Genomic DNA, 25,183 nt, shown 5'->3' on the forward strand with positions numbered 1-25,183 from the left:
CCTGTAGAAGAAATGTAGGAATTTTTGGAAGCAAAACTACAGTGTCTGCCTTGCTTTGCTTTGCTACAATATCATCTACTTGTTCTGTAATTGATTCAGCCTCTTGGAGAATGCCACATTGGGACAGATTTTTTCTTGAGTTTCCATGTGGAGAAAGAAGAAGAAGAACCAGGCTCTTTCAAATTGGTGTAATCTACTTAATATGGCCAGATAAGATCTCCAGAAATAATAGACTCTGTATATGTCAGTGTTATAATGGGGAAATGCTTTGGAAAAAAAAATTATGGAGATCACTTATGCCTCTAGAAAGGTTTGAGGTCATTCCTAGAAGAAAAAAGGTTATTTTCTTGTGAGAATGCTGCCATCAGATAAACCCTGCCAGATGATGAGCTCCTTTTGACTCATAAGATGAAAGTGGGAAAAAAGGTACTTAAATATTCACTTTGGAAGGAAACTGATCATCAGTGGGGAAAAAAACCCACCTGCTTAACAGCTCATTTGTGAAGAGCATAATGGAAGGAAGATCTCAGTACAGAGAATTGTATGTTTTTCTTGATAGCTTTAGTGTGACTGCCACAGAGGATGTAATGTAAATGTAATAGGCCTTTAAAGACAATACTTCCCTTTCTAATAGGGGTCAGGATTAATCAGAAAGGAGCAAACAGTTCAGGCAAGAAAATGACTGTAATAACAGACACTACTGGGGATCTGAGCTGGGCCAGTTTCCCTTTTTAGCATCCATGCATCACTGTCTCACAACAGACTGCATAGCATCCTATTAAATTAGCATACACCAGGCAGCTCGAACAAATTAGTTCATCTTAGAAAGGGAGGAGGTTCTTCAGAAACTTTCATTTTTGGCTGGATTTCTGTGCCTTGTGTGGTTCATTCATCTTTGAACCCAAATTTTATGGCACTGAAGCCTGCATGTCTCGTTCTGCTCTGCCCCTGGTGGCTTTTCTTGGCTGGAGGTCTCCTTGGTTGTGTGTTTGGTGCCTTCACCCTGCTGCTGTGTGAGCTGGAGTGACCAGAGGGGCTGGTGGTGTGTGCCATGCCCTGCTGTGACCTTGGGATTCATCCTGGAGTAAAGAATTAATCCCAGCTACAGAATGGTTCGCATAATTTCCAGGGATGTTTTCCTTGAGTGAAAACCATTGATTCCCTCTCAGGGGGTTGTTGCCTTCTGGAGAAGGGGGTCCAGGACTGTGAGGGAAACCACCTTGACTATACTGCCATAAATTCATGCTTTATGATGTGCAACTTTAAATCTGTGTTTTCTGCCTTCATAGAAGTCTCTTTCCTCTAAGTAGCTTTCCTTTAAGTAGCTGACATGGATTTCCAGTCTTAATCCCAGTCCTTTTAGTGGGTGGGCTCTTTTTTTTTTTTCTTTCCCTGAGATCATTAAATATTGAGCAGTTAAACTAGAAGAAATTATAAGTCTCAAATGGGCATTAAAATTCTTGCAGCTGACTCTGGTGACAGAAACTGTCAAAACACCAAGCTGTTGTAACCGTAGACAATAGTACCCACAAAAAACAGAAGTTAAATCCAAACAAATAGGAAATCTCTTGGTGGCTACACAAGATCAAAGCTTTGTGCTGCTCATTCTGTTGCAGACTGAAATGGTAAGTGGAAACCCAGCTGGTTTAAAAGGAGGTGAATAAAGAAGCTCTGCCTGGAGTGTGTTATTTATTGTTGGGTGGCTCTGTCATGGCTACAAACCCCAGCAGAGATTTGGGTATTGATGGGGTTATCCCCTCCCAAATATTTTGTTAAAGGGGAAGCAGCAGAATGACTGAAAGAAAAGTCTGGAATTGGGGATTTTGTGCTTCCCAGCCCTGGGCATGGTGACTCCAGGGTCCTTTCACACTGTGGCTGCTCACTGCAAGCCCACAGTGGTTTAGGATACCTTGGACAAAATGCTGAGGGGATGGCCATGGGGCAATGGCTCAGGGCACACAGAAAGGTGTGAGTGCTCCAGAAAAGGAATGGCCATGGGGCAATGGCTCAGGGAAAGGTGTGAGTGCTCCAGAAAGGGAATGGGCATGAGGCAATGACTCAGGGCACAGAGTGGGGTGTGAGTGCTCCAGAAAGGGAATGGCCATGGGGCAATGGCTCAGGGAAAGGTCTCAGTGTTCAAGAAAGGGAATGGCCATGGAGTAACGGCTCAGGGCACACAGAAAGGTGAGAGTGCTCCAGAAGGGGAATGGGCATGGGGCAATGGCTCAGGGCACAGAGAAATGTGTCAGTGCTCCAGAAAGGGAATGGGCATGGGGCAATAGCTGAGGACACACAGGGAAATGTCTCAGTGCTCCAGAAAGGGAATGCCATGGGGCGATGGCTCAAGGCACACAGAAAGGTGTGAGTGCTCCAGGAAGGGAATGGCCATGGGGCAATGGCTCAGGACACACAGAAAGGTGTGAGTGCTCCAGAAAGGAGCTTCCTGCTGCAGGAACACCCAGCAAAGAGTATGTGCCTCTTGCCATTATTGGAGTGTCCATGAGGACATAGCAGCAGCATTCTGGCACAGTGGGAAGTGCTGTTCATCATCTGTGGTGGGTTAAGAGCAGCCCCAGGCTGCAGCATCAGGCACCTCCACGGGGTCATCACTGCGGGCAGGGATTGGGATCAGCCTGGAGAGGGGAGCTGGGGTCAGACATTGCCCAGGGCAGGGCTGTGTCTGCTGTTGGAGCAGGCACTCGTGGGGCCCCAAGGTAGGAAACAGCATTTTCAGTCGTGGCTGGGAGGCTGAGTGGAAATTAAATGAGTAGGGAGGCTAAAAATACCAGTGTTAATACAGTGATCCCAGTTGTTGTGCTCTTGCCCAGGCAGAGGAAGCATTGCCATAGAAGGGGCTGCAGGCCTGAACTGTGTGTTTGATGAATGAAAATAGCTAGAAAAAGTATTTGTGCTCTAAAGCATAGATGGCTGCCACCAGATTAGTCAGCTTTTTGCATGAATTTATTTTCAGTTCTTGGGAATATGTAGAGAATTTGGTTTCTGTGCCATGTGTAGCACAGTCCCAAAGTCCTTCTCCTTTCCTCTTGGCTGGCTAAAAACCATCTCCACACTTCTGTGTTGTTAACTTTGCATTCAGACGTCACCAAACTATTGAATTGAATTGTAAATTCATTTTCAGGCAGCTGTCAGAACACCAATGGACATGACTTTCGAATAAAAAAATCTTTATTTCCAGCTTTAATTTGGTTTGTGTTGGGACGCATCTGGATGATGTGTGAGGGGAGTGAGGAGGTGCTTACAAAAACAACTGAATAGAAAATTAAAAAAAAAAAAAAGCCGAGAGACCATGAGTTGTGCAGAAAAATGGCTTAGCAGAAAAGAGGTCTGCAGTATCAGAACCTCCTGATGTGTTACACAGAGCTTGGGCTTATCCTGCAGTTAACCCCTTGAGGCCCATGGAAGAAGCTGTGAAAATGCTAACAAAGACCATTTTCCCTCTGTTTGTGGTGCAGTCCACAGTAATCTTTCTTTGGAGAGTCAAGGAGCAGAATTTGAGTGTGGCTGCCAAAGCCACACTATGAAAATGACCTTTAGTTTGATTTGTCCCCCTTTGATTCAGTCAGACTTTCTGTCTCAGGGTGGATGGACATGGTATATTTTTCACATGTTGAGTGTTCAATTTTTTCCCCTCCTGGTTTGGCCAGGGCAAAGTACACATGGGAAGCCAATTGTAAAATAATTAGGAACATTAGCTGTATGCAGCCTGAAGATGTGAAATCTGCTTCCTGGCTGTGTCTGTTGACTTAGTGTGGCAGAGCACCTGCTAATGCAGTGGAAAACTGCTCAACATTGAGGCTGAATGGAAAAAGTGAAGTTCTATCCCTCCATCAGCTTTGTCTTCATTTTGTCAGGATTTTTGTCACAGCAATTTTTTTTGTTGAATGAGAACAGATTTGCTGTCTCAGTTTATGCTGTTCATTGTATTTCAGAAATTAAATGTTCATAGTAAGTTATAGTTCCACCAGAAGGAAAAAACTTACTTGTTCTTTATTTTGCTTTGATCTGCAGGATAGCCTAGCCTTGCAGCCACTTTCTCATAGAAAATCCAGTCTGGGTGTGAATAATGTTCATATTTCAATGTTAATCTTTAAATTATAATCTTTAAACCTATGTAAAAGATAAATAATGCATGAGAAATAATTTAAATGAATAAAAACTTTAAAAAAATTGGCATCTCATAGGATACTGCACAGTCCAGGTGTTTGCAAAGGGGTGAGGAGTCAAAACATCTCAATCACCCTCTAGAATTTGCAATTATCTCAATGTCACTCATCAAGTCCTTTAACATTTTTTTTCCCTTACATTGTTCCTAATTCACATGGAAGTGATCTAAATAATGAAATTATTCCATGCCTTAATTAGAAGTTTGAAAAGAGCAGCTCCTCCAGGGTAAATGATAATATGGTCAAAACTTTCAAAAATGGGTTGTTGCCGTGCACGGATTTTGGCAGCTACAAGTGGTTTCATTTTGCAGAAGTTTCTTGCTTACCCATTTCCACCACTGTCCTACTTCCTCAAAGCCATGATACTTTTTTGCTTGTTTGCTATCATCTGCAGGCAGGACAGGGAAAATTCTTGAGGAATTTGGAAGCTTTTCTTTGGAGAGGTGAAGATTTTGTCCCTGGGCGTGTTGGAAAGGTTGCATTTACTCCTTCCCAGCTGAAGGGAATGGTGCATCTCAACCACTGCAGACAATTTACAATCATAATTTTTAGCTAGTTAACCTCCTTTCCAATTTAAAAAATCTATATCACAGTGTGATATTTGGTTTTTTTCATTTTTATCATACAGCACTGCTTGGTGATATTTAATGGAAACCATGGCCTTTTCATAAAAGTCCTGTCATGTTGATGGTGTAAAATGCAATATTTTCCTACCCCAAACTTCTTTCTAAAACTTTGCACACAATTGCATTTTAAATCTCAATAAAGAATCGTAATTAATTCTTAGAAATTAATTGGGTTTTTTAAATTAATATAATGATTTTAAAGGCAGTATTAATTCCTTTTAGGGAGGAAAAAAATCTTTAGCAAGCCTGTTGAGCTGGTGGTTCTGTGGAACTGTTTTCAGAAGTTGGGGATTTGCTGTAGGATATATTGCTGTTAGCAGGAAAATGAGCAGCCTTGTCTTGGTGCCTTTCTCTCTGATATTTACCTACTCATGCCTGAGTCAAGAGGCGTTTAGTGGAGGCTGGACTGTGTCATTAGGGGTGGATGAATTCAGCTTCATGTTTGAAGCGATGAGATAATTGCTTGCCCATCTATTCAGTATTTTGACTCTTCCCTGACTCCAGGAGGATCTTTGCTGCCTCTCCCTTGCTGGTGCTCCCTCCCACCCCTTCTTTCTTCTTGCCCAATATTGCTGAGTCTCTGTTTAACACTCTGCTCCCTCTCTGCATCTGCTCCCTTCCTTCTCCTTCCTTCCAGCACTTCTCTTTCTTTTGTGCACTGACTCATTGCTTTGTCCCTCCCTTGCTCTGTGAGCACAGGGGTGTGTGAAGTGCACAGAATAGTGCAGACAGCCTCCCTCCTGCCTCCTCACATCTCCCTCCTGCCTCCTCACATCTCCCTCCTGCCTTCCCAGCAGATCCATCCCAGCTCTTCCCAGCATTAGCGATTTCATGCCATAGCCTCATATAAAAATCAACGTAAAAAAGCACCCTGTCCGTGCCCAGGGTTGACATGGGACCAGACATTTCAGCTGAGCTTCAGGTTATTTCATGCTGTAATGAGAAAGGCTGTTAAGGAGATAGGGAATTGGGTTTCATGAGTATTGCAGAGCTCTACAAAAAAATTTCATTAAATTCATAGGGGCTCTTTCCAAGCAAGGAAACCATGTCTGTCCTGATAAGTGGAGGAAGGAATCCAGCTAAATGAGGGAGCCAGCTGAAAAAGAGGTGCTTCACAAAGTTAACCATACTGTGTAGAGGGGATATAAAGGGATTTCCTCTGTTTTGTTGTCTGAGATCAGCAATGAAATGCAGATTGGGAAAGGAGCTCCCTGTATTTTTATAATACCATAAACACTGGGAGAGCTGTGTGATCAGTAAATAATATTCCTGGTGGGAATATTGCAGCTTCCAACACCATTTAACTGAGGGCAAGGAGCCTGTTCCAGACACAGCTGGGGTGAAGTGCTGTGCTGAAAGCAGATGGGATTTGAGGGGTTCATGAAATACAGCTGGGAGTTTCTGAGTGCTCAGGTCTGCAACCAAAGCTGGTAAGCACCCTGAGGTCTCAGGGCTTTCCAGCAAAAGGGTTTTATTGCAGTTCTGGTCTGGCTGTCCCAAGCATGAGGGTCAGGATGAAAACCTTATTTGGTGAATTGAATGGCTTGGGCTGTCAATAACAGGAAAGGAAATAACACAATTAAAAACACTCTGGGTGGCTTATTTGTGCAAACCACTTGGATCAGCTGTGAGAACCCTAAATTGGAGCCTGTGATGCTCTGACATGCTGTGGTGGATTATACACAAAGCAGAAAGGAGGAAATCATTCTGCTGCTCCAAGTGGCATAAATGGAGCCATAGTCTGTCCTTTTTAGTAAAAATGAGGCAAAACATTTCTTGGTTCAGAGGATCACTGCCCCACGTGGACAAGCTGTCAAACATGTGCTGTATAACAGCATGCAAAAGTCTTTTTTCCTCAATTTCACTATCACTATTTCCCTATCTGGGGGCTACAAAAGCATTTCTGGGTGAACAGGTACTTTGTTTCCAGAGCAGCAGCAGCCTCTTCCTTTTGCTTATCCACTCATGATTCATGAGGCTGTTGTGGAACTCAGGAGCTGCTGGTGAGGTCACAGCAGCCTGCTTGTGTCATCAAGTGCATGACTTAAAAAGGAGGAGCCTGTCCAGGAAAGGAAATTCTTTTGTTTATCCACAAAACATCTAGATAAGCAGCAGTTGTCAGGAATGAAAGCCAGAGAAAGTTGGTGGTGGCCAGATGAGTCTGTGACCAAACATTACCCTTTGAAGAGCAGGCTGGAGCATGGTTGGGTCTGCTCAGCACCCTCCTGAGCATTGATCAGAGTGAGCTGTGTAGGACAGCAGAATAATCTGCTAATCAGGAGGAATAATAAAGGAAAGGCTGTTTTTATTTCTTATAAATAAAACACAAATCTTCATAGAATCATAAAATCAAGGAATGGTTTGGGTTGGCAGGACCTGTAAGGATCATATAGTTCCAAACTCCTTCTATTAGACCAGATTGCTCACCCTGATCCTTCAGCTGTCATTGGGTTAGAAAAGCCCCTGGATCTGATCTCTCTTGGACAAAGTGGGTGCTTCAGGAGGAGGCTTTGGTGAATAGGGAAAATTATTTGCTGTTCCTCATCAGGTCAATGCTCTCTCTGGCCCTGCTGCTAAACCAGTACCAAGTTCCAGAATATAAGGATGCTTCTAATGTACCACTGCAAATCTGTCCAGAGTAGCAGAGTCTGAATGATGCTCAAATGCTCAAAAAATCTGGGAACCAAAAAAATGAGTGTATAGCACTGACTGTGATGTTTTCCTGGCCTCTTCTTGGTTAGGTCCAGAAGCTTGGGAGGAAGCACTGATAGTGCAAGAAATAATACTCTGTTATGAAATAACCCAAAGAAGGAGAGGCACTGCCCATTCTTGGCAATTGGCTGCTGTACTGATGTTTCTTTATTTGTGTAACCCTCTTGGGGTAACCATAGGGAGGCTGCTACTAAGGCCAATGTTTAGACTTGTGATTTAATCCGATTCTTTGGCTTCAGTGGTTACACACATCAGTTTGTGCTGTGGAATAACTTGTGATGCAGTCTGAGTCAGGGTTGATCCAGTGGTGAGGAGAAGCCCAGGCAGGAGCAGAGTGGGGGCCCTGACCTCTTGTGGTGACTGAGGAACCAGGAGCACTCCTGACACTGCTGTGTCACTTAGTCCTGGGGACATTGGGCTACTTTGTGAGTTACACCTCCAAAAATCTCAGAAAGGGGAAAAGTACCTCATCCACCAAGTCAGCAGCCAGGCTATGATCCATGCCCCTGTGTACAGAAATGGTACTTTCTCATTGTTGGGGAAGATGAGACAGGAAAGCCTTATAAATATGATTGCTTGGCAAAAGATTTTGAGAATATAGAAACTATAAGTGAGATTGAAATGAAAGCAAGCTTTGGGATCTTTTAGTTACTGAACAACGGGAAAACAACGGTGTGGCTGGCTGAAAGTAATCCCCTTTTGATGAAACAAGACTCTCTGCTTGTAAGCAAGTCTAAGAGTCTGAGCAGACCCTGCCAGCTTGGCAGAACCGGCCCAAAGAGGAGTTTGTAGGGTTTAAAATGTAACACAGTCTAGTAATTTAGTGATTCTTATAAGCTGTATGTAGATGCTATAGGATTTGTATATTGTACTAGACTGGTTAGTGAGAATCAGAATATTCAATACAGAAGATGGTTTATTGTATTGTAACAAGAACTTCGCTCTCTTAGCTCTTACCCCATTTACTCTCTTACCTCTTTACTCTCTTATGCTTTTACCCCTCTCTTCTCTCGGGCCTGCTCCAGCTGTGGCTGGCAGCTCCCAGCAGGGCCCTGCACCCAGGCCCTTTGCAATAAACCCCAAATCCCAGCAGGGCCCTGCACCCAGGCCCTTTGCAATAAACCCCAAATCCCAGCAGGGTCCTGCACCCAGGCCCTTTGCAATAAACCCCAAATCCCAGCAGGGCCCTGCACCCAGGCCCTTTGCAATAAACCCCAAGTTCCACAACCTGGGTCAGAGATCTCTCTTCTCTGTCTGTCCCAACCGTCCCACCCCCCGATGCTCCTACACTCATTATCAAGCTTTGCTCATATCTCTGCTGGATGATGGTTCTTTATTAAAATGGTTGTGTCTGTAAGCCTTCAGTGCACTGCATGAGTGTGAATGTCTCCATATGTGTGTCAAGGCAAAGAAAGATGTTTCTAATGTCATTTCTGTGTTTAACAAGAGCAGCTTCCAAATGACACCAGAAGAACCATGTTCAATGGTTGTGTTTCAGTTAACAGGCTTCAAAGAAAAAACATCACTTTAAACCAGGCTTTTTCTTCTCTTCTTTCAGGGGTGCATTCTCTGAAGTTGTTCTGGCTGAAGAGAGAGCGAGTGGGAAACTCTTTGCAGTCAAATGCATTCCCAAGAAGGCCCTGAAGGGAAAGGAAAGCAGCATAGAGAATGAAATTGCAGTGCTGAGAAAGTGAGTACCAGACCTTAATTTCTGCCCCTTTGCTTCAGCTGGACTCCTGCATTTGAGGAACAGTGATTGACAAATGTGACTGACAAGTTGTTCAGCCCATCACAGGCAGACAAGATCGTGCAAATTTAAATGGTGCTGAAAATGTTTTGAGAAATGCTCTTCTTTCATATTAATGCAGCCACATAACTGCAAAATGGGAAAGGAGTGAGGCTAGAGTAAGTCTATGATGCCATAAAGAGACTTTATCCACTAAGAGTGCCAGCAGTTGTGTCACAGGATTTGAGGAGAGCAGGAGCAGGGTGATAATTTTTAAATGCTTAAAACAGTCTGTTTAATTGCTCTAAAATGATGACATGCCATGGATTGTCATAGGAGATGGTGTTAACCTGTGCCATAAAGATGAGTGCTACTCTGTACTTCTGGAAGGGAGATGTGGTTTTTTCCCTTACTTTGGCTGGAATACATTGGTAAGAAAAAGGAATTTCACAATTTCTGTAAATTCATTGTAGTCATTAGAGGTTTGATCCTTACCTCTTCCTCATCTAATGTCCTGAAGGTGGGATTTGTTTCACCTGACTTGAGACATTTGGATCTGCACTTATCACCCTTGACTTTCATTCTGGGGAATAGAAAGAGATTTGTTACTTTAGGATTGGTTCCTGTAGTATGTTTTAAACTTCTAAAAGTGCCTTCTCATTGAGTTAAAGGTAGCACAATTGTACAGAACTACTTTGCATTGGTTGGGACACATTCCTGCTGCACTTCTGTCCCAGGTGGGACTTCTTGCCCCAGTGCTTGGTCATGTCAGAGCTGAAGGCTGATCATCTGGGCACCACATGACAAAACAGATCCTAAAAACTGACTGGATGAAGAGCTCAGCCAGCCTGAGTCAGAGGAGCTGGCTCAAGGGCAAATTCAGACATCTCAGCAGGCAGAGGGGATCCTTTTGGTGGAGAGACATAAATGGGGCTCCAAACAGCTATGACTATTTGTAGCAGTGCCTTCCTATTGCTGAGCCCACCTTGGGTCAGTACAAGGTGAACCCAGTGAGAAAAGCAGCATGTTGTCTTGCTGTGTGGCGTTACTGAGAGCCTGTCATAAAACTCAACCATTGCCATGTCTGTAACCAGGCAATAATGGCCAATAACCACAGCTTGAAAGTCTCTGTGTTGATGGGTTTGTCCCCTGGTTCTCTTGTGGGGTGCGAGGGGAGCAATATCCACGTGCAGTAAGAACTGACTTGCATCAGCCTTGATCCTGAGCTGGCAGAGCAGAGCAATCATTCAGGTTGTTTCTTGCTTCTGCACTGGGAAACGTTTCTGCTCCCTGCACATTCCTGAGAAACCAGGAGGCAGCACCCAGGCTGTGCTGTTCCAGCTGCAAGGGCAGAAGAGTGAGTGGGCAGAAAATGCCTTAATTTCATGCAATTAGATCTACTCAATCTCTTGTCCTGTGCATGTTAGGACCTTAAAAGAGAATGTCCCTTTGCCTGTCATTGTCTTTATTCTGAAAATAGACATCCTTGCTTGCAGATGCAGTATTGAATTTGTATGTGCCACTAAGGAAACAATTAGAAAATAACAAACTAAATTCTGCCTACAGCTGAGGAGAACGGATATCAACCTGTTCCTCTGTTTAATGAATTCTCTGCTTCAAAAGCTGTCAGTAAAAATAGATTGAGAGTGGTTGAATGGATCCTGAGCAGCTGTTGCTAAGCTCCATCTAAGTGCCCTTGCTTTTGTTTCTTGTAGCTTAACACTGAGTGGGAATGGCTATTTCTTGTGTTGTCTAATGAATGGGTGGGACCCCAGAGCCATGGGCTTCCCTGCAGAGCTGTGAGGAGCCACAGCCTTAAATGTACCATGCACTGAACCACCTCATCTGGAGGATGTGCACAGAGGATGCCTGGCAGCACCAGCTGGTCCCTGCTCCCCTAGGGAAAGGTGCAGAGACACAGAGGATGGATGCAAAGCAAACAGAAATATGCACATGTGGATGCAAAGCAAATAGAAATATGCCCAGCTGTTGATCCCAGTCTCCCTGTCTGGTTTTGTATTGTGTCTTTTCAGGGTGCTTAAACTCTGATGGGATAAAAGTCCCAAAGACATCCTGCCTGGCTAAAATGCAGACAAACTCCTTGAGATCCTTCAGAGAAGGGTCTCTTGCCTTACACTGGACTTTCTCCTCTTATCTTCAATCATTAGAATTTTGTTTTCCTCCTGGCAAGCTCTGTACTTTCTGGCAGACCTCTGCCAAGTGTTGTGAAATGCAAGATTCTTCTTGATCTCTTCTTGATCTCTTCTTGCTTTCCCCCAGTTGTGTATCAAATTGAAGTCTGGTAGGAAATCCTGAATGTGCTTCCTGCAGTGTCTGGCTGCTCTCAGGTGAGCTGCTCATGCTCCTGTATGTGGTGAGCAGGAGTTTAGGAATAGCCAGAGATTGTGCTGGCATGTCCAGGATCAATGCCCACAGTGTCCCACATACTTTGTACCCTCAGGCATCTCTGGTGAAGGCTCATTCCCCTGCCAGTCCTGCCAAATCATTCAGATCTGACAGAATCAATATGGGAGAGAGTTTGAATGATGCTGTGTGTTGAGGTAATGTTTAGAGAAACATTTTTTGCAGTCAGGATTAAAAGTCTGAGCATGGAATACCAGTGATGAAAACATGAATCCAGTGACCAAAAGCTTAGGGTCCCCTCTCACCTCTGCTACTTTCCTTCTGTCACAAGAATTATTGTCTGTATCAATATTTCTTGGCTGTGAAACAGCTCTAATTGAAGAGACTTTTGAACAAATAGTTTTACCTGCAGTTGCTTTCCTGTCCTCTCTTGTGTTGGCAGAGTGGATGTGAGAGGGGAGCTTTCTGGGCCGGTCTCTTGGTGTGAAACCAAAACTTCTGTCAGTCCTTCTGTGTGTCTGGACTGAAAAGCTGTTGGGAGCATTAATCCAATATTCAGTGCAGCATAAGGTCAGTGACTCCCCTGTGAGGTACTTGGAAGGTAGGAGATTTTATCTCTCTGTCTGTGGGCCTGGACGCTCGGGCTGCCAAAACAAAATGAGACATTTCAGGAGCGATGCTCTGCGAACAGAGGAGCTGCCAGCCAACTGATCTGCATGTTTGTGTGAGTGCCAGAGTGAATCATGCATACTCCATCATTCTATTTTTCCAGCCATGGCCAACAAATCTGTTCTTAAAAAAGAAAAAAGGCGGAAGAGCCGTTAAGTCAATATTTACACCTAGCAACCTTAACGGGGCTCTTCCAATATGGACTCTTGTGTCCCGTGGAAATCCATGGCAACATTCCCTGAAGACAAGGATGGGTGGGGACAGAGTGGGAAGGAGCTTGCTGAGAGAGACTGAGTCTGCAGTTAATCCAGGAGCCTGACAAAGCATTTAAGCACGTGCCTAATTTCAGGCAGTAATTAGTTCAGTGAAATTGGTGAGGAGGCTGAGCTCCCCTTGCTTGGATGGTTCAGAAAAGGGTGTGAGTCCCACCGTGTTTGGTACCTCATCAAGAGGAGAGTTTTCTTTTTATCTTCAATTAAGACATTAGGACATGTGGAAAACATGCTTAGAATGTGTTTGAGGAAGAAAATGGGATCTCTAGAACGGGACTGTCACAGCTGCATTAACTGGCTGTGGGGACAGCAGCACACAGCCACCTCTGTGTGACACAGCCTTTTCCTGAACTGACATGTGGGGAGTTTCATAACCTGCCCTGAAAGCAGCTGTGCTCTGGTTTGGAGCAGAAAGAGAAATGCAATCCTTTCCATTGTTTGCTGTGGAATAGAGGAAATTTCTTCCACTTATGGTAATTGTGCAGGTGTGAACACGCTGCAAGAGGAATCCTCTGCTGGACGGGTTCCTGAAGGCAGTGCAGAGTGCAAAGAGTGGGGCTGCAGAGAAGCAGCAGTCTGAGGTTCTAGTTAAAGAGAAGGAAAAAAAAAAGTTTATAGGCCAAATAGATAAAAACATTCCTGATTTGCTTCTAAGGCTGGTTTTGTTTTCTTTTTTCTCTTTGGCTACACCACTGTTTATCACAAGAAGTTCTCTGCTGCCTGGGTGATACCTGCCCAATTGTACAGACTCAGTGCTGAGTCAGAGCAAAGCAAGAGGAGGAACAATAAATTGTGTGTAGCCCTGCACCCAGGTTTATTGATTGCTTAATAGCAGTAATGTGCACATGTGTCTTGTTAAGCAATACTGTCTAGATAGCAAATCATGCTCTGGTTTAGCTAGTTTCTGCTGAACAGGGATTTAAAAAATAATTTCTAAGCTACTTAGGTAGCTCTACCTTCTCTCCCACCTCTTTTCTATCCTAGATCCTGTTGAAGAGGCATCATTAAATTCCTTATTACAAATCAAATCCATGCCTTACTGAGGTCTGAGGCTTTTTTTCCTGTTAAAAAAAGTGAACTGTTCCCAGCAGGTCAGCTAAACTTGTGCCAGTGCTTTCCATCCCCTTTTCCTCAGGAGACAGGATATTCAGGCACTGGTTCACTGCCTCACTCCTTGTATGCCTGCACCAAAACCAGGAGCTGCTGCTGGGATAAAGAGCAGGGAGAGAGGAGGGGACGTGTCCTTCTGCAAAGCCTGGGAGGTCAGGGCTGTACCCAAAGTAAAACTAAACTAAAAACAGCAATGAAAAGTTTTCCTAATGTGGGTGGAATTGTGGGAGCTCCTGCTCTCCCGTAAATCAGGTGATGGTCAAAGGAGCCCCTTGCTCCATGCCAGGAGGCAGTGCTGCTCCTCGTGTTAAAGATAACAAATGTGGAAAAATCACCTTTTCTCAAGATTTACAGGAAGGCTGCAGGGGTAATTAAAAAATTGTACCTCTTTGCTCCTTTTCAGCAGTCCATGGACAAACTTCTTGTAAAACCTCTCTGTCCCAGATTCTTATCTCTGTTCTGCCCCAGCCCTCCAGAGCTGACTCCATGGCCTCCAGGAAGAGGAATCCAAATTTAGTTTTGAAACCCATTAGTTACCTCTTATTAAACTCTTCTGTGCAATTTAACTCAGAATCAAAGGCTACATTAATTCTGAATAAAATTGGCCATGCAGAAGTTTAATGTGCCCTAACATAAATTCAGGCATTTAATTAATTCAGATGAATGTTCCTGATTGACTTTGGGGGACAAACCCATCTATTCAAGCCACGATTGTGTTCAGGTCAAAAAGTACAGCCCTTGCAGGCCTGGGTGGTCTCATACTGCACTTTCCCAGCCTGGAGGCTCTCCTGGTGCCCACTGAGGTTTTCCTGTGGTAATTGTTTTTCTGTCCAAGGCTGCACAGCACAGTACAGGGCCAGCTGAATTAAAGAGGAGACATTCAGATCCTGTGTGGATAAGTGTTAACATAAAAGTGCTGGTAATTAGATTGTGTAGCTCAGCTATAAAAAGCTGTGGGATTGACCCTTAAGGGGTTAATGACTAATTACCTCTTTGCACCCCAGCAGTAAGAGCTCTTTTTTTCCTGTCAAGAAATGGATAGGTGGTTAAGAAATGAGAAACAAGAAAAAAAAAAAAGCACTTGACATCTCTGTCTGTCAGGTATAATAATTTCTCTGGTGCTTTGCTTATTCTATAGACTAAACAGCCTTGCTGCTTTTTTTGGTTTTTTCCCCCCTGTTTTTTCTCCTCTGTGAATAATGGTGAGAAGATCAGCTGCCTCAGCAAGAATTGAAGAGACAGCTGGTTGTTATATTAAGTAATCGCTCTCTGAGAAAGCTTTTATGTAGATTTACTTGTTAAAACCTGGCTTGCTCATGCCACTGCAGTTGCTCTGGGGTGACAGAAGGCTGACTCTGCTCTCCTGTGCTGTCATGCTCCAAGCCCTGCCAACTGCAAATGCGGGGCATCCCAAAAAGCTGCTCCTCAGTGGGGCCCTGCATCCCCAGGGATGGCTCAGGGTGCTCAGACACACCATGGGGTGGGATAGATACCCTGTGGTGCCATTCATGATGTTGATGTCAGGGGTGGCAGGGTAGGGCCCTTCCAAGAATACATTTGTTGGCATCATGCGTGGATTTGCTTCACCATTGCCCCCACAGATCTTTTGGGCTGATCTGGGTCTGCCTGCCTGCCTGTGGAGCCTCCCTTCCAGCTGTGCACTCCTGCAGAAATCCCTGCTAGGGAGGCTGGAAAGGAGCCAGGAGACACAAAACTCAGGGTAGGGGCACAGTTGGGCATGCCTGGAGGCTGACATCAGCCTAAGCCATGAGATCATCTCCTGGATCAAGGAGATGCACACTGGATGAATTGCCCTTCTCTGGTTTCAGGCAAAGGGGAATCTGACCCTCTAAATGTGGGTATGGCACAGGGCAGCTCTGCCTTGGCACTCACACTTGGCTCTGTGTTAGGCAAATAGTTTTGCTGCAAAGAATTCATCCCAGTGAATAAAAATGTGAAACCTGAAACAAAGCTGACACCATTCTTCATCACTAAGGTGCTGGAAACTTTGCAGGGGAAGACTTGCAGCCAGGGCTGCCTGGATTGCATTTCATGCTAGATTAGATGTGAGCAGATAATGAAAAACAGATCAAGGCATCTTAAAAAATCCTTAAAACACATGAAGTGGAAGAGAAAAATCCCCTCTGAAGTGGTAACCACAAAATCTTTTGTATCTTCTCTGGTCTTGCCCAGTTCCATGCAGGTGTGGGGTGCGGGGTTCAGGCTTCAGGGGTGGTGTGTGGCATTTCTGTGTCTCAGCCTGACCTCACACCTGCACACCCAGACAGCTCCTCCAAGGAGGTTACAGAGTGATCGGTCCTTTCACTCTAAGTGCTGGATGGTGACACAGCTGTCCTCTCTCCTGGGTGGTGGGGGTGGTTTACCAGGGCTCCTTGGCATAACTATTGTCATCCAAGGTCACCCCATACCTTGACTCATCTCAAAAAATGGCATATCCATGTTAGAAGGAGGACATGGAAACACATTGTCACTCAGTGCTCCAATTTTTAGAATAATTCAAGGAAGTAACAGCTGATTTCTGAAAGAGTTCTAGGAAGGGTCCAAATTAGCAGAATGAGTGTTACTTTAGAATGTCAGCCTTAGGTGGTGTCTGCGTCAGTGCCACACAGAATCACAGAATATGCTGACTGGGAAGGGAACCCACAGGGATCATTGAGTCCAGCTCCTGGCTCTGTGCAGGACACCCCAAGAGTCACAGCAGGTGCTTGAGAGCATTGCCTAAATGCTTCCTGAACTTGGGCAGGATTGGTGCTGTGATCACTTCCCTTGCACAGGGGGAATAACAAAGCCAGGGTCTTCTCAGAGCCCCTAGCTGAAGAAGGAGCATCTGTGACCTATTTTCCAGTATCTAATTCTCAGGAAGATGGTCATGATTGTGTTTCAGTGGTACAAGTGCCTGATTATATTGCCTTGTCTGTTACCTAAAAGGAAAGACTTGTTAAGATGCATAAAGCCTTTTCAACAAGATCAATAAGTTTGATAAATGACTCAGCTCTAAACCTGGACTCATAAGGTCTGTTCACCCACATATTTAAACCCAAGAGCTATCTCATTTGCAAGCACATGGTTTTGGTAGTAGGGACAGCATTTTCTCCAGTGCTTGCAGCTCAAAACTTCAAGGATGTCCTGGTGCATAAAAACAGCTGAGGATGTACTCAGTGTACTCCTAGGTGGCTTCATTAGGCAAAGTACTTCCTCTTCTGTTTCTTCTCCCAAGGTTTTTTATAGGTAATCTGGAATGTTTTGTCCAAAAATAAGGGTTTTGGTTTCTTTTCCATAGAATTCATTTCTTCATCTGGAAGAAGTACAAAAGCTGTTTAAATGTCTCATGACATTAGGGAAGTCAAGATTGTTTAAATATTATCAAGCTATTGCATTTTGCCTCTATTCTCTTATGTTTTCTTGAAACATGAACTGGAAGAATTCAGTGTTTTGTAATAAGCTGTTGTGAAGTGCTGCTGAGAGCCAGTTGGTTTCTTACCTCAGGATGACCATATTTTGGTGACGGGTAAGTTTCTAGATGCATAGTCCAAGCAACTCCCTGGATAATCCTTTATTTCACTTTCATGCTATTAAAATCCACATCAGTAACTCATTAAACACTGGACTATTGGAGAGGTGAAGCAGAGTTCTAATTTGTGAAGCACTGCATAAAGAGAACAAGTAGATGCAAGGTGAGAATCATCTGGGCAGCTGGAAGCATCCTCCAGGTGCACAGCTGCATCTGAGCTCAAACCTCACTTGCTATGGAAATCTTCAAATATGCATTTCTAAGTGGATCACAATGTACAGGGAGGATAAACAAGTATTCCAAAAGTGTCAGTTCAAGAAGGTAGAAACAGAAATCTTACCAGAAATGACAGTTTTCTGTGGTACTCCTTGTCCAAAGCAGTTTTTTGCTCTTGGTTGCATATTGAAATGCTTTTTGAACACAAATTGCTGTATTTTTGGCCTTCATTATATGAAATTAGACAGCAATGTTATCAGTGGGCAGGTTTTTCTGAGACTCCAGTGTGAATTTAAAACAACTTTCTTGGCGACTTACACCTCCTGTTTTCATTTATTGAAGATGAATCACGATTAAATTTTGTGTCTCATTAAGGTAACAGTTCTAGGTGTCTTAAAGCAAAGTTTGGCAGAAACTGGCTGGTTCTCACTATAATAAAATGGGGAAATATTTGTAATCTGTCCCACATTCTGCTGCATCAGGTTAAAACTGACAGCAACCTCTGTGTTTGGAATATATCCAAAATATCCTGATCTGACAGCTGCATAAATTAATTGCTGTTTGACCAACTAAGCCTGCAACTGTCAACTGTGATACACATTGATTTTTTTCTTGCAATGCTTACTCATACAACACCTTGTTTGTGTTCAGTAAGAGTTTTTAAGGGAAAAAAAAGTAAAAAAAAATCTGTATGTATAGAATTTATCTTTTAACAAAGGCAGAAATACAAAACACTAATTTAGTCTGGGGGCTGCGCTGGTGGTCAGTTTGACCAAGGAAATGCTGATGATAATTTTATTCTATATTAAACATTGATTATATTTTTTAAAATCAGAAATTATAATTTTTTTAAACTGTGTTTTGCATTCATAAGGGATTGGCTTAATCAGAATACATGTTTTTTATCCTGAATTAGATTTTCCCTAGTAAGGGGCTGTGCTTCTGCAACTATAGGACTTTAAGCCTTTTAGTCCAATCAGTTTTCAAAATAAAGCCTGACATTTTCCTTGCTTGCATCCATGTTTCTGCATCTCTGGCTATCTGAGGCACCTGGCTATACTGCCCTGGTCTTAAATCTCTCTAAGTGCAGAAACCTTTGGATTTTTTTTAATGCTGACAATCTATATCAGTAAGTGGACTATAAAATCATTTCCCTAAGGATAGGTGACAGCCAGCTTTTACTCTGCCAGCTATTTCATCAAATGAAAATTATGGAGCATTACATTAAACAGGAATGCTTTTGCCTCCTTGACTTAATTTTTTTTTTTTTTGTCCAGGAAAGTAGACATAGCTGAATTCAAGCCTTCTTTGGTTTAATAGGTTCCTATTTGCAATCACTGAAACATATAAATAGCAGAGTTTATTTCTTTTTGGGGAGTTGAGAAGGGATATTGGTAGGAAGCTTTTGCAAATAATCTCAACTATATCACAGGTCTATATGGTACCAAAACAACCAACTGACAAATAAGTAGCAGTGAACTGCGCCAGATATTTCTGCACACCACCAGTGTCACCTTCTGAGATTATATATAAATTTCTATATATAATCTGTTTGGTTCCCACCAAATAAAATAACAACCTGCTTCAAATATCTTCATACCTTTGTGATATCTCCTGTCTTGGCTGATGCACCAGGGATTAAACTGCGACCTTTTTGGACTCACACATGCACATTTTTACAGCTAAGCAGCCATTCCCTGCAGGTCCCTGGAATGTGTTCAGTGGTGGACTGGGCTCTGAATGCAATAGTTAATTTGTGCTGAAATACTGGTTTGAAAAGTCCTTGTGCTGAAATACTCATTTGAAAAGTTCTCATGCTGAAATACTCGTTTGAAAAGTCCACATTGGCATGGGGTTGTTTCTCAGCTGTTTAATTTTTTTTCCCCTCCACCAAAAGCAGAGGAATTCCCATGCAGCAGCAGCATTTGGCGTAATATGTTTTGTCAAGGAGCCTCTCTCCAGACCAGAGCAATCTGGTCACTCCTGTGTCTGCTGTAAAATCGATAATTAGAAGAGAAAACAGCGGCTGTTCACAGCTTTGCTCCCAAAGAGGATAATGGGGGATTTCTAACTGAAAACAAAGAGGAAAGGACTTTTTCAGTGTTTTAAGCTCTCTTATGCAAACCACAACAAATATATGGATATGACACGATCCAAAAAAAATGCAGCATTTATATAGAAATGCCAGTTCTCCCTTTCTATGTTACAGCAATAGTAATTTCTGGCTGATTTATATTTACTACAAGGGGGCTGGTGGAAGGGAAGCAGAAAATTTTCATGAACTTTGAAACTTTTCCTTCTGTGTTTTTTGTGTGTTCCTGAGAAAACTGCTGTTGAGTGAAACTCCTGTGTGCCCCACAGTGCTTATGTCTTGAAGGAACCATCCTTGCCATTTATGGTGTCCAACACACACATTTATGGTGTCCCAGCCATGGAGCAGCAGCATGGCTAAAGGAGCACTCGTCATTAACAAATAGACATGGGTAATGTGATCTCATGCTATTCTGGTCAGTAGGAAAATTCAAAGTCATTGAACTTGGTTACATGACTCCTCGAGGCTCCCTTGAGAATCTTGGCCCAAAGCAAAAAGGGGAAAGAAAGCTGGAGCTGAGGTCACCCATGTGGATTGCAGGGCTTTGTTTTGTGTGGATGTGCAGTGTGGGCTCGGGGCTGTGCACACAGCAGATGTGCTGCACAGCCTCCTTCCCTCTTCCTCAGTGCCTCCTGACTCACACATCCAAGGAAAGGGGCACAGCCACGGGGGATTTACTGTTCCAAAGGTGGCTGTTCCTTTCCATGCCCTCCCACACAGGATCCTGCCTTTCCCCCTGAGAGCTCTGTGCCATCTCTGGGTTAGTTCTGGGAACACTGGGTGCTCTGTGTGCTGCTGATTTCAGCTGCTGTGGCTGAGGCCAAGCTTCAGCCTGCAGAGAGAGGATCTGCCAGGGACTGGCCATGTCCCCTCTCCTCCCTCCACGCTGGAACAAGGGAATCCCAAGGGTTGCTCCTGTGAGAGGGTGGGGAACTGGTCTGTGTCTCACCTAGTGGGGCTTGCTCCTGCTGGTGTCATTAAGTTGTTTTTCCTTCTAGAAACTGAAAGACCAGACAAGAGCTCATCACCAAACTTCACCCTGAAAGGATTGGGTTGGCACACAGAGATTTTCCCCCCTCTTTTCTCTGATTTTACTATTAGGATGCTGAATTGCTGACTTTGTTTAAAATTCCTCCTACCATTGGAAGCATATGTTTCTGATTTTCCTTCTTATGATGACGTAGTTTGCACTCTTATCCAAGAGCTGTTTTCTTAATAGGACCAACTATATTTGGAATCACTCTGAATTGCTCTTGAAATGGAAGATTGATGTCAGTATTTCTGGCAGTCTTTCACTGTATTTCTTTCCCCATAGTTGAACATTAAATGACTGTTCAAGCTGGAACACCTACACCATTTTATTTTAACATAATTAGATTTGTTTGATTTTAGTGCTGTATGTACTCCTAGAGTAGCTGATACAGGTAAACTTATCAGTGGGATGGGGAGGATTCAGTAAATAAAAAAGGGGTAAATAAAGAGGATGCCAGAGAGTGTAGAGGGTTGTGCTTTGCATCAGTTTACACACAGGGAAATCTTACAGGTTTTAGAGATGAGTTTACACTGTCACAGCTGTATCTCAAGCACACTTGAGTGGTATTTTTAAAAGGATCTGCACAGGACAAGGATCTGGATCCCACTGAAATCCCCTATCTAGAGGGCATTAGAAGACCTCATGGATTTTATTAGTCAGCTATATAATTTCCTGTGTCATTACTATGCCTGCAGCATCCACATGGGAGATGACTGTTCTCAGGTCATGGGCAATCCATCACAGTCTTCCCAGTCCTGAACAGCAAACCAAGAAATGTCAGTGCTGAGAGGGAGCACTCAGCTCAGTGCTGGTCTGGGCCTTGAACCATCCTGGAAATCTCTTTAAGTATCTCTTGTGAAAAAGCAACAGGCCTTTTCCAAGGAAAAAACAGTACCCAAACTGCCCAAAAATCCAGGCTCATTTTGAACTGCACTTTGCATTTCAGCACCTTTAAACTGTGTTTGATTCTGGAAGGAGAAAGTCACTCACCTGATCTGACCCACTGCAGCAAGTGGGCTGTCTCATTTCATCTGTTTATGCTACACAGATCTTGGTAACTGGATTTGACTCGTGGTTAGAAAGATAACCAGGCTTTGTGGGAGCCTCCTTCTTCCACCCTAGAACTGCAAAAGAATCCCATGTACTCCTTCAGAAATATACTCTATTATTCTCATTTGCCTGGGAACTTGTCAGGGTTTAACTTCGATTTACTTGTGGATGTATTTCTCAATATATTTCTCAATAATATATTTAATATATTAATATATATTGATATATATATATCAATATATCTAATGTTTCTTTAATATTCTGCCTATATAGGTCCTTATCTTGTGGAAACTCTGTTTTTACTATGCAGAATTGAGGGCAGGGTTCTTCTTTATAGACACCCTTGTATACTTGGAGAATATTTTGGACATTCCTCATGCCTACTCTGTAAGTGGAAGTGTTCCTATGGCATGCAGTGATTTACAGGGAGCACGGCAGGAGAAAAAAAAAAAGCATTTTTAGAGTGGGATAACCCTGAAAAGGGGGCTTGATTTGGCAATAATTCCTGTTGATAATCCAGATTTTGTCTTCATTTTTTAAATCCATTTATTCCACTTGTAAGTTTTGGTTAAATGAGGGGTGGATTTTAGGAGCACACTGATGTTGTGTGGGTGAGACACAACAGGGACACATAGCCAAGGACATGAAATATATGGAAATGGGGCAAAAGGAGGGGTTTTGGTGGGGGAATCAGTGCTCTCATTGCTGTGGGTGATTTGTGTCTTGTTTTTAGGAAAATGAAAGAGCAAAAGCCCAAGAGCTTATTCTGGAAATGGCTTTATAATAATGGTTTTCAGCCATTTGAATAGGCAGGTACTTAATTTTTTTTCCAATAGCAGAGCCAGCTCCTCCACAGCAATTTAATCTGAAACTCCTGAATGATGGATTTGCTTTTTTAGTTATCCTTTACAGACCCTGTGAATCCCAGAGGTTCTGGGTGGAAACCACCATGTTGAAGTGTGGAGGAACGAAAAAAAAAAAACTCTCCAAATAAAATAACAGGAGAAAGCAGGAGCTAACTGTGGCATGTTAAAGCGCCTCCATAGCAATACCATTGTGGAGGAGTTAGAATTTGATATGGTTTTTCAGGAAATCCCTATATATTAACTTTTTTTTCCAATAACTATTTGAGCTCACATCACTTTTAATTGGCCTCACAGGAGTCTCAGCCAGTCCTTGCCCATTCCTGTGCTGGGGCACTCTACAAGGGAGAAGATGGTGTTAAGGGATGTGAAAGAAGCAGAAGATGGTGTTAAGGGATTTGGTGCCACTGAGAGTGTTGGTGTCTGTGGTTTTCTGCTTGATCCTGGCCATGGTTTCCCTTCTCCAAAGTGGAGGAAGAAGCTCAGAAATACTTTTTTTTCTGAGCCTATTCTAGACTAAATATTTCATTTGAAGGTCCTGAAAGACCATCTCTTCTCCAAGACTCCTCCTGAAGCCACGTGTCCATCAGGGTTGGTTGGGTGATGACATAGCCACAATGAAATAATACTTTTGAATAAAAATCATAACCATTACTGAGTTATATAAATATCAGCACTTGGCACTGTTGTACAAAGCCAAAAGTATTGCTGGGAGAAAGCAGTGAGTTAAAAACTGCTTTGCAGTGCTGTGCTTCTCCCTGCATTAAAAATAAAGCGGAACATCGTGAGCAGTTGGTTTTGCTGTTTTGTAAACAATTCTCCTCACATTTTCTCCTCTTTACTTTTGGTAATGGTGAAGAATTGTACTGCTGATCAAAGAAGCTGCATTGAGTCTGCTGTGGTGAGACCAGAGGCTTTTCCATAGCTCTGCTAATAGGAGTTATTGACCTGTAACAGACCCAAAATGCTCCTTGCTTGGGATCATTACAGTTGTGGTAATCGCCCTTTTCCCTTGGAGGGTACCACACTCACACATCACTCTAAACAGAAAATATATTTAACCATGACACATGGCTACATGGATGCTTTTGAGAATGAGTAATCCAGGAGAAAGTGGGAATGGAGAAGGAATGGAGCAAGATAAGATTCAAGAAAACACTTTCTCCAACTTGGATGCTGAAGAGGTTCCCAAACAGTTAATTCCTGCTGCATATTTTTGCACTTCTCACTTAAAATAGAAAAAAAATCTGAAAGTGATCTCAAATACCAAGGATTTTAACGAGAACTGTGAACCCTTGCATACTTACAGCATGTTCAAATTTGCCTTTAGTATTTCATAGACAGGGAGTTTTGCAGGTAAGCTCTAAAAGCTATAAACAGCCAAGTGAAAGGGATGTGCCAAACCATCCTTGCACTCAAGGAAGCCATTTCCAAATGTTGTCAGAGGTGCATCCATGTGTTTGAGACCCATGGCCAGAGGTAAGGCTGTGGTCATGGCTGAAGGAAGATTAGCACAAGAGCTTGAACCTGCCCAGTGTTTATTTCCTGAGTCAAAACAAATTCAAACAGGGACTGATGGAACAGAGGGGGCTCAGGTGTCTGTTTTGCCATGTATGCATGGTGCAGGGATGGCAAATCTGCTGCTGGACTGAGCTCCCCCTGTCCTGCTGCCCTGCAGGAGATGCCCAGGAGGATCTGTGTGGGTCTGAGGCAGAGAGGTTGGTGTGTGAGGCACTGTGTTCTCCCTGTGTTACAAAATAGATTTGTCTGTAAATGGTGCTGACCTTTACTGTGCCTCGGTCTGCTTGGAAAGAAAGCCCTGAGGAGACATCCTCCACCGAGGAGACAACAGTGTGATCTCTGTAATCTGCCTGTGGTATTTCTGATTTAGGAGAGGCTAAGCCATTTCACAGCTGTCTCTGCCCACCAGTTATCTTAACACCTTCTTTCCCAGTCTCTGGCTGGCAATTCTTCTCTAACCCAGATTATTTCAGCAGGATTGGGTGTGTTGTCCCACGAAGAACTCCAGTATTTTTGCATGCCTGTGTTGGAGTTAATGGTGTTCCCCACACAACTGATTTTCTACTATAAACTGAAAAGCCACATGCAAGCTGTCATTGATCACCATCCCTGGAAGCGTTCAAAAACCATAAAAACATGGCACTTGAGGACGTGGTTTAGTGGTGAACATGGCTTATAGTTGGACTTAGTGATCCTAGAGGTCTTTTCCATAATGATTCTATGATTCTGTGACACGATGGGCATTGTGGTATGGACCATATTCTAAACCCATTTGTGTGTGCATTTCTTAGCCTCAAAGGAGTCTCTTTAAGCATCATAGTTCATAGCTATCTCTCACCACGGTATCCTAGCACTGTGTCTGCAACACTGCAAACAATGAAGTACAAAAAAAATCCTTCTCTGCCAGTGAAGAGATGGAAGTGTTTTACCAATGCCTGTGAGAAAAGCATCAATGAAGAAACAGGTCTTTTAGCAAATCTGATGGTGGCAACAACACAGGTGTTGCTAGAAATCCTTTGGATTGTGGTGGTGATTGAGGGCCCACCCTGGACTAATATCCTTTAGTAGTAATTCCTATAGGAAAACCCCATTACTTTGCCCAAACACATGCTGTGTGTCCTCCTGCTCACCTGCAGGAAGCCCATCCAGAGTGCTGGGTCATCCACTGAGATCCTCTTTGTGTCTTCTCCTTGTACTTGCCAAACCTTCTGTG

General features: G+C 43.4%; 1 protein-coding gene across 3 annotated transcripts in view; it reads left to right on the forward strand.

Annotated features, from left to right (window-relative positions):
• Positions 1-25,183, forward strand: part of CAMK1D (calcium/calmodulin dependent protein kinase ID) — a 223,111-nt gene that overhangs the window by 85,569 nt on the left and 112,359 nt on the right. For all 3 annotated transcript variants that reach the window (XM_059471485.1, XM_059471486.1, XM_059471487.1), the window contains exon 2: positions 9,081-9,212. In XM_059471485.1, coding sequence (XP_059327468.1) covers positions 9,081-9,212 — 132 coding nt within the window. The remainder of the gene's footprint in view (positions 1-9,080; positions 9,213-25,183) is intronic.

The sequence above is a fragment of the Ammospiza nelsoni genome, chromosome 5, assembly GCF_027579445.1.
Source record: "Ammospiza nelsoni isolate bAmmNel1 chromosome 5, bAmmNel1.pri, whole genome shotgun sequence".
Lineage (NCBI taxonomy): Eukaryota > Metazoa > Chordata > Aves > Passeriformes > Passerellidae > Ammospiza > Ammospiza nelsoni.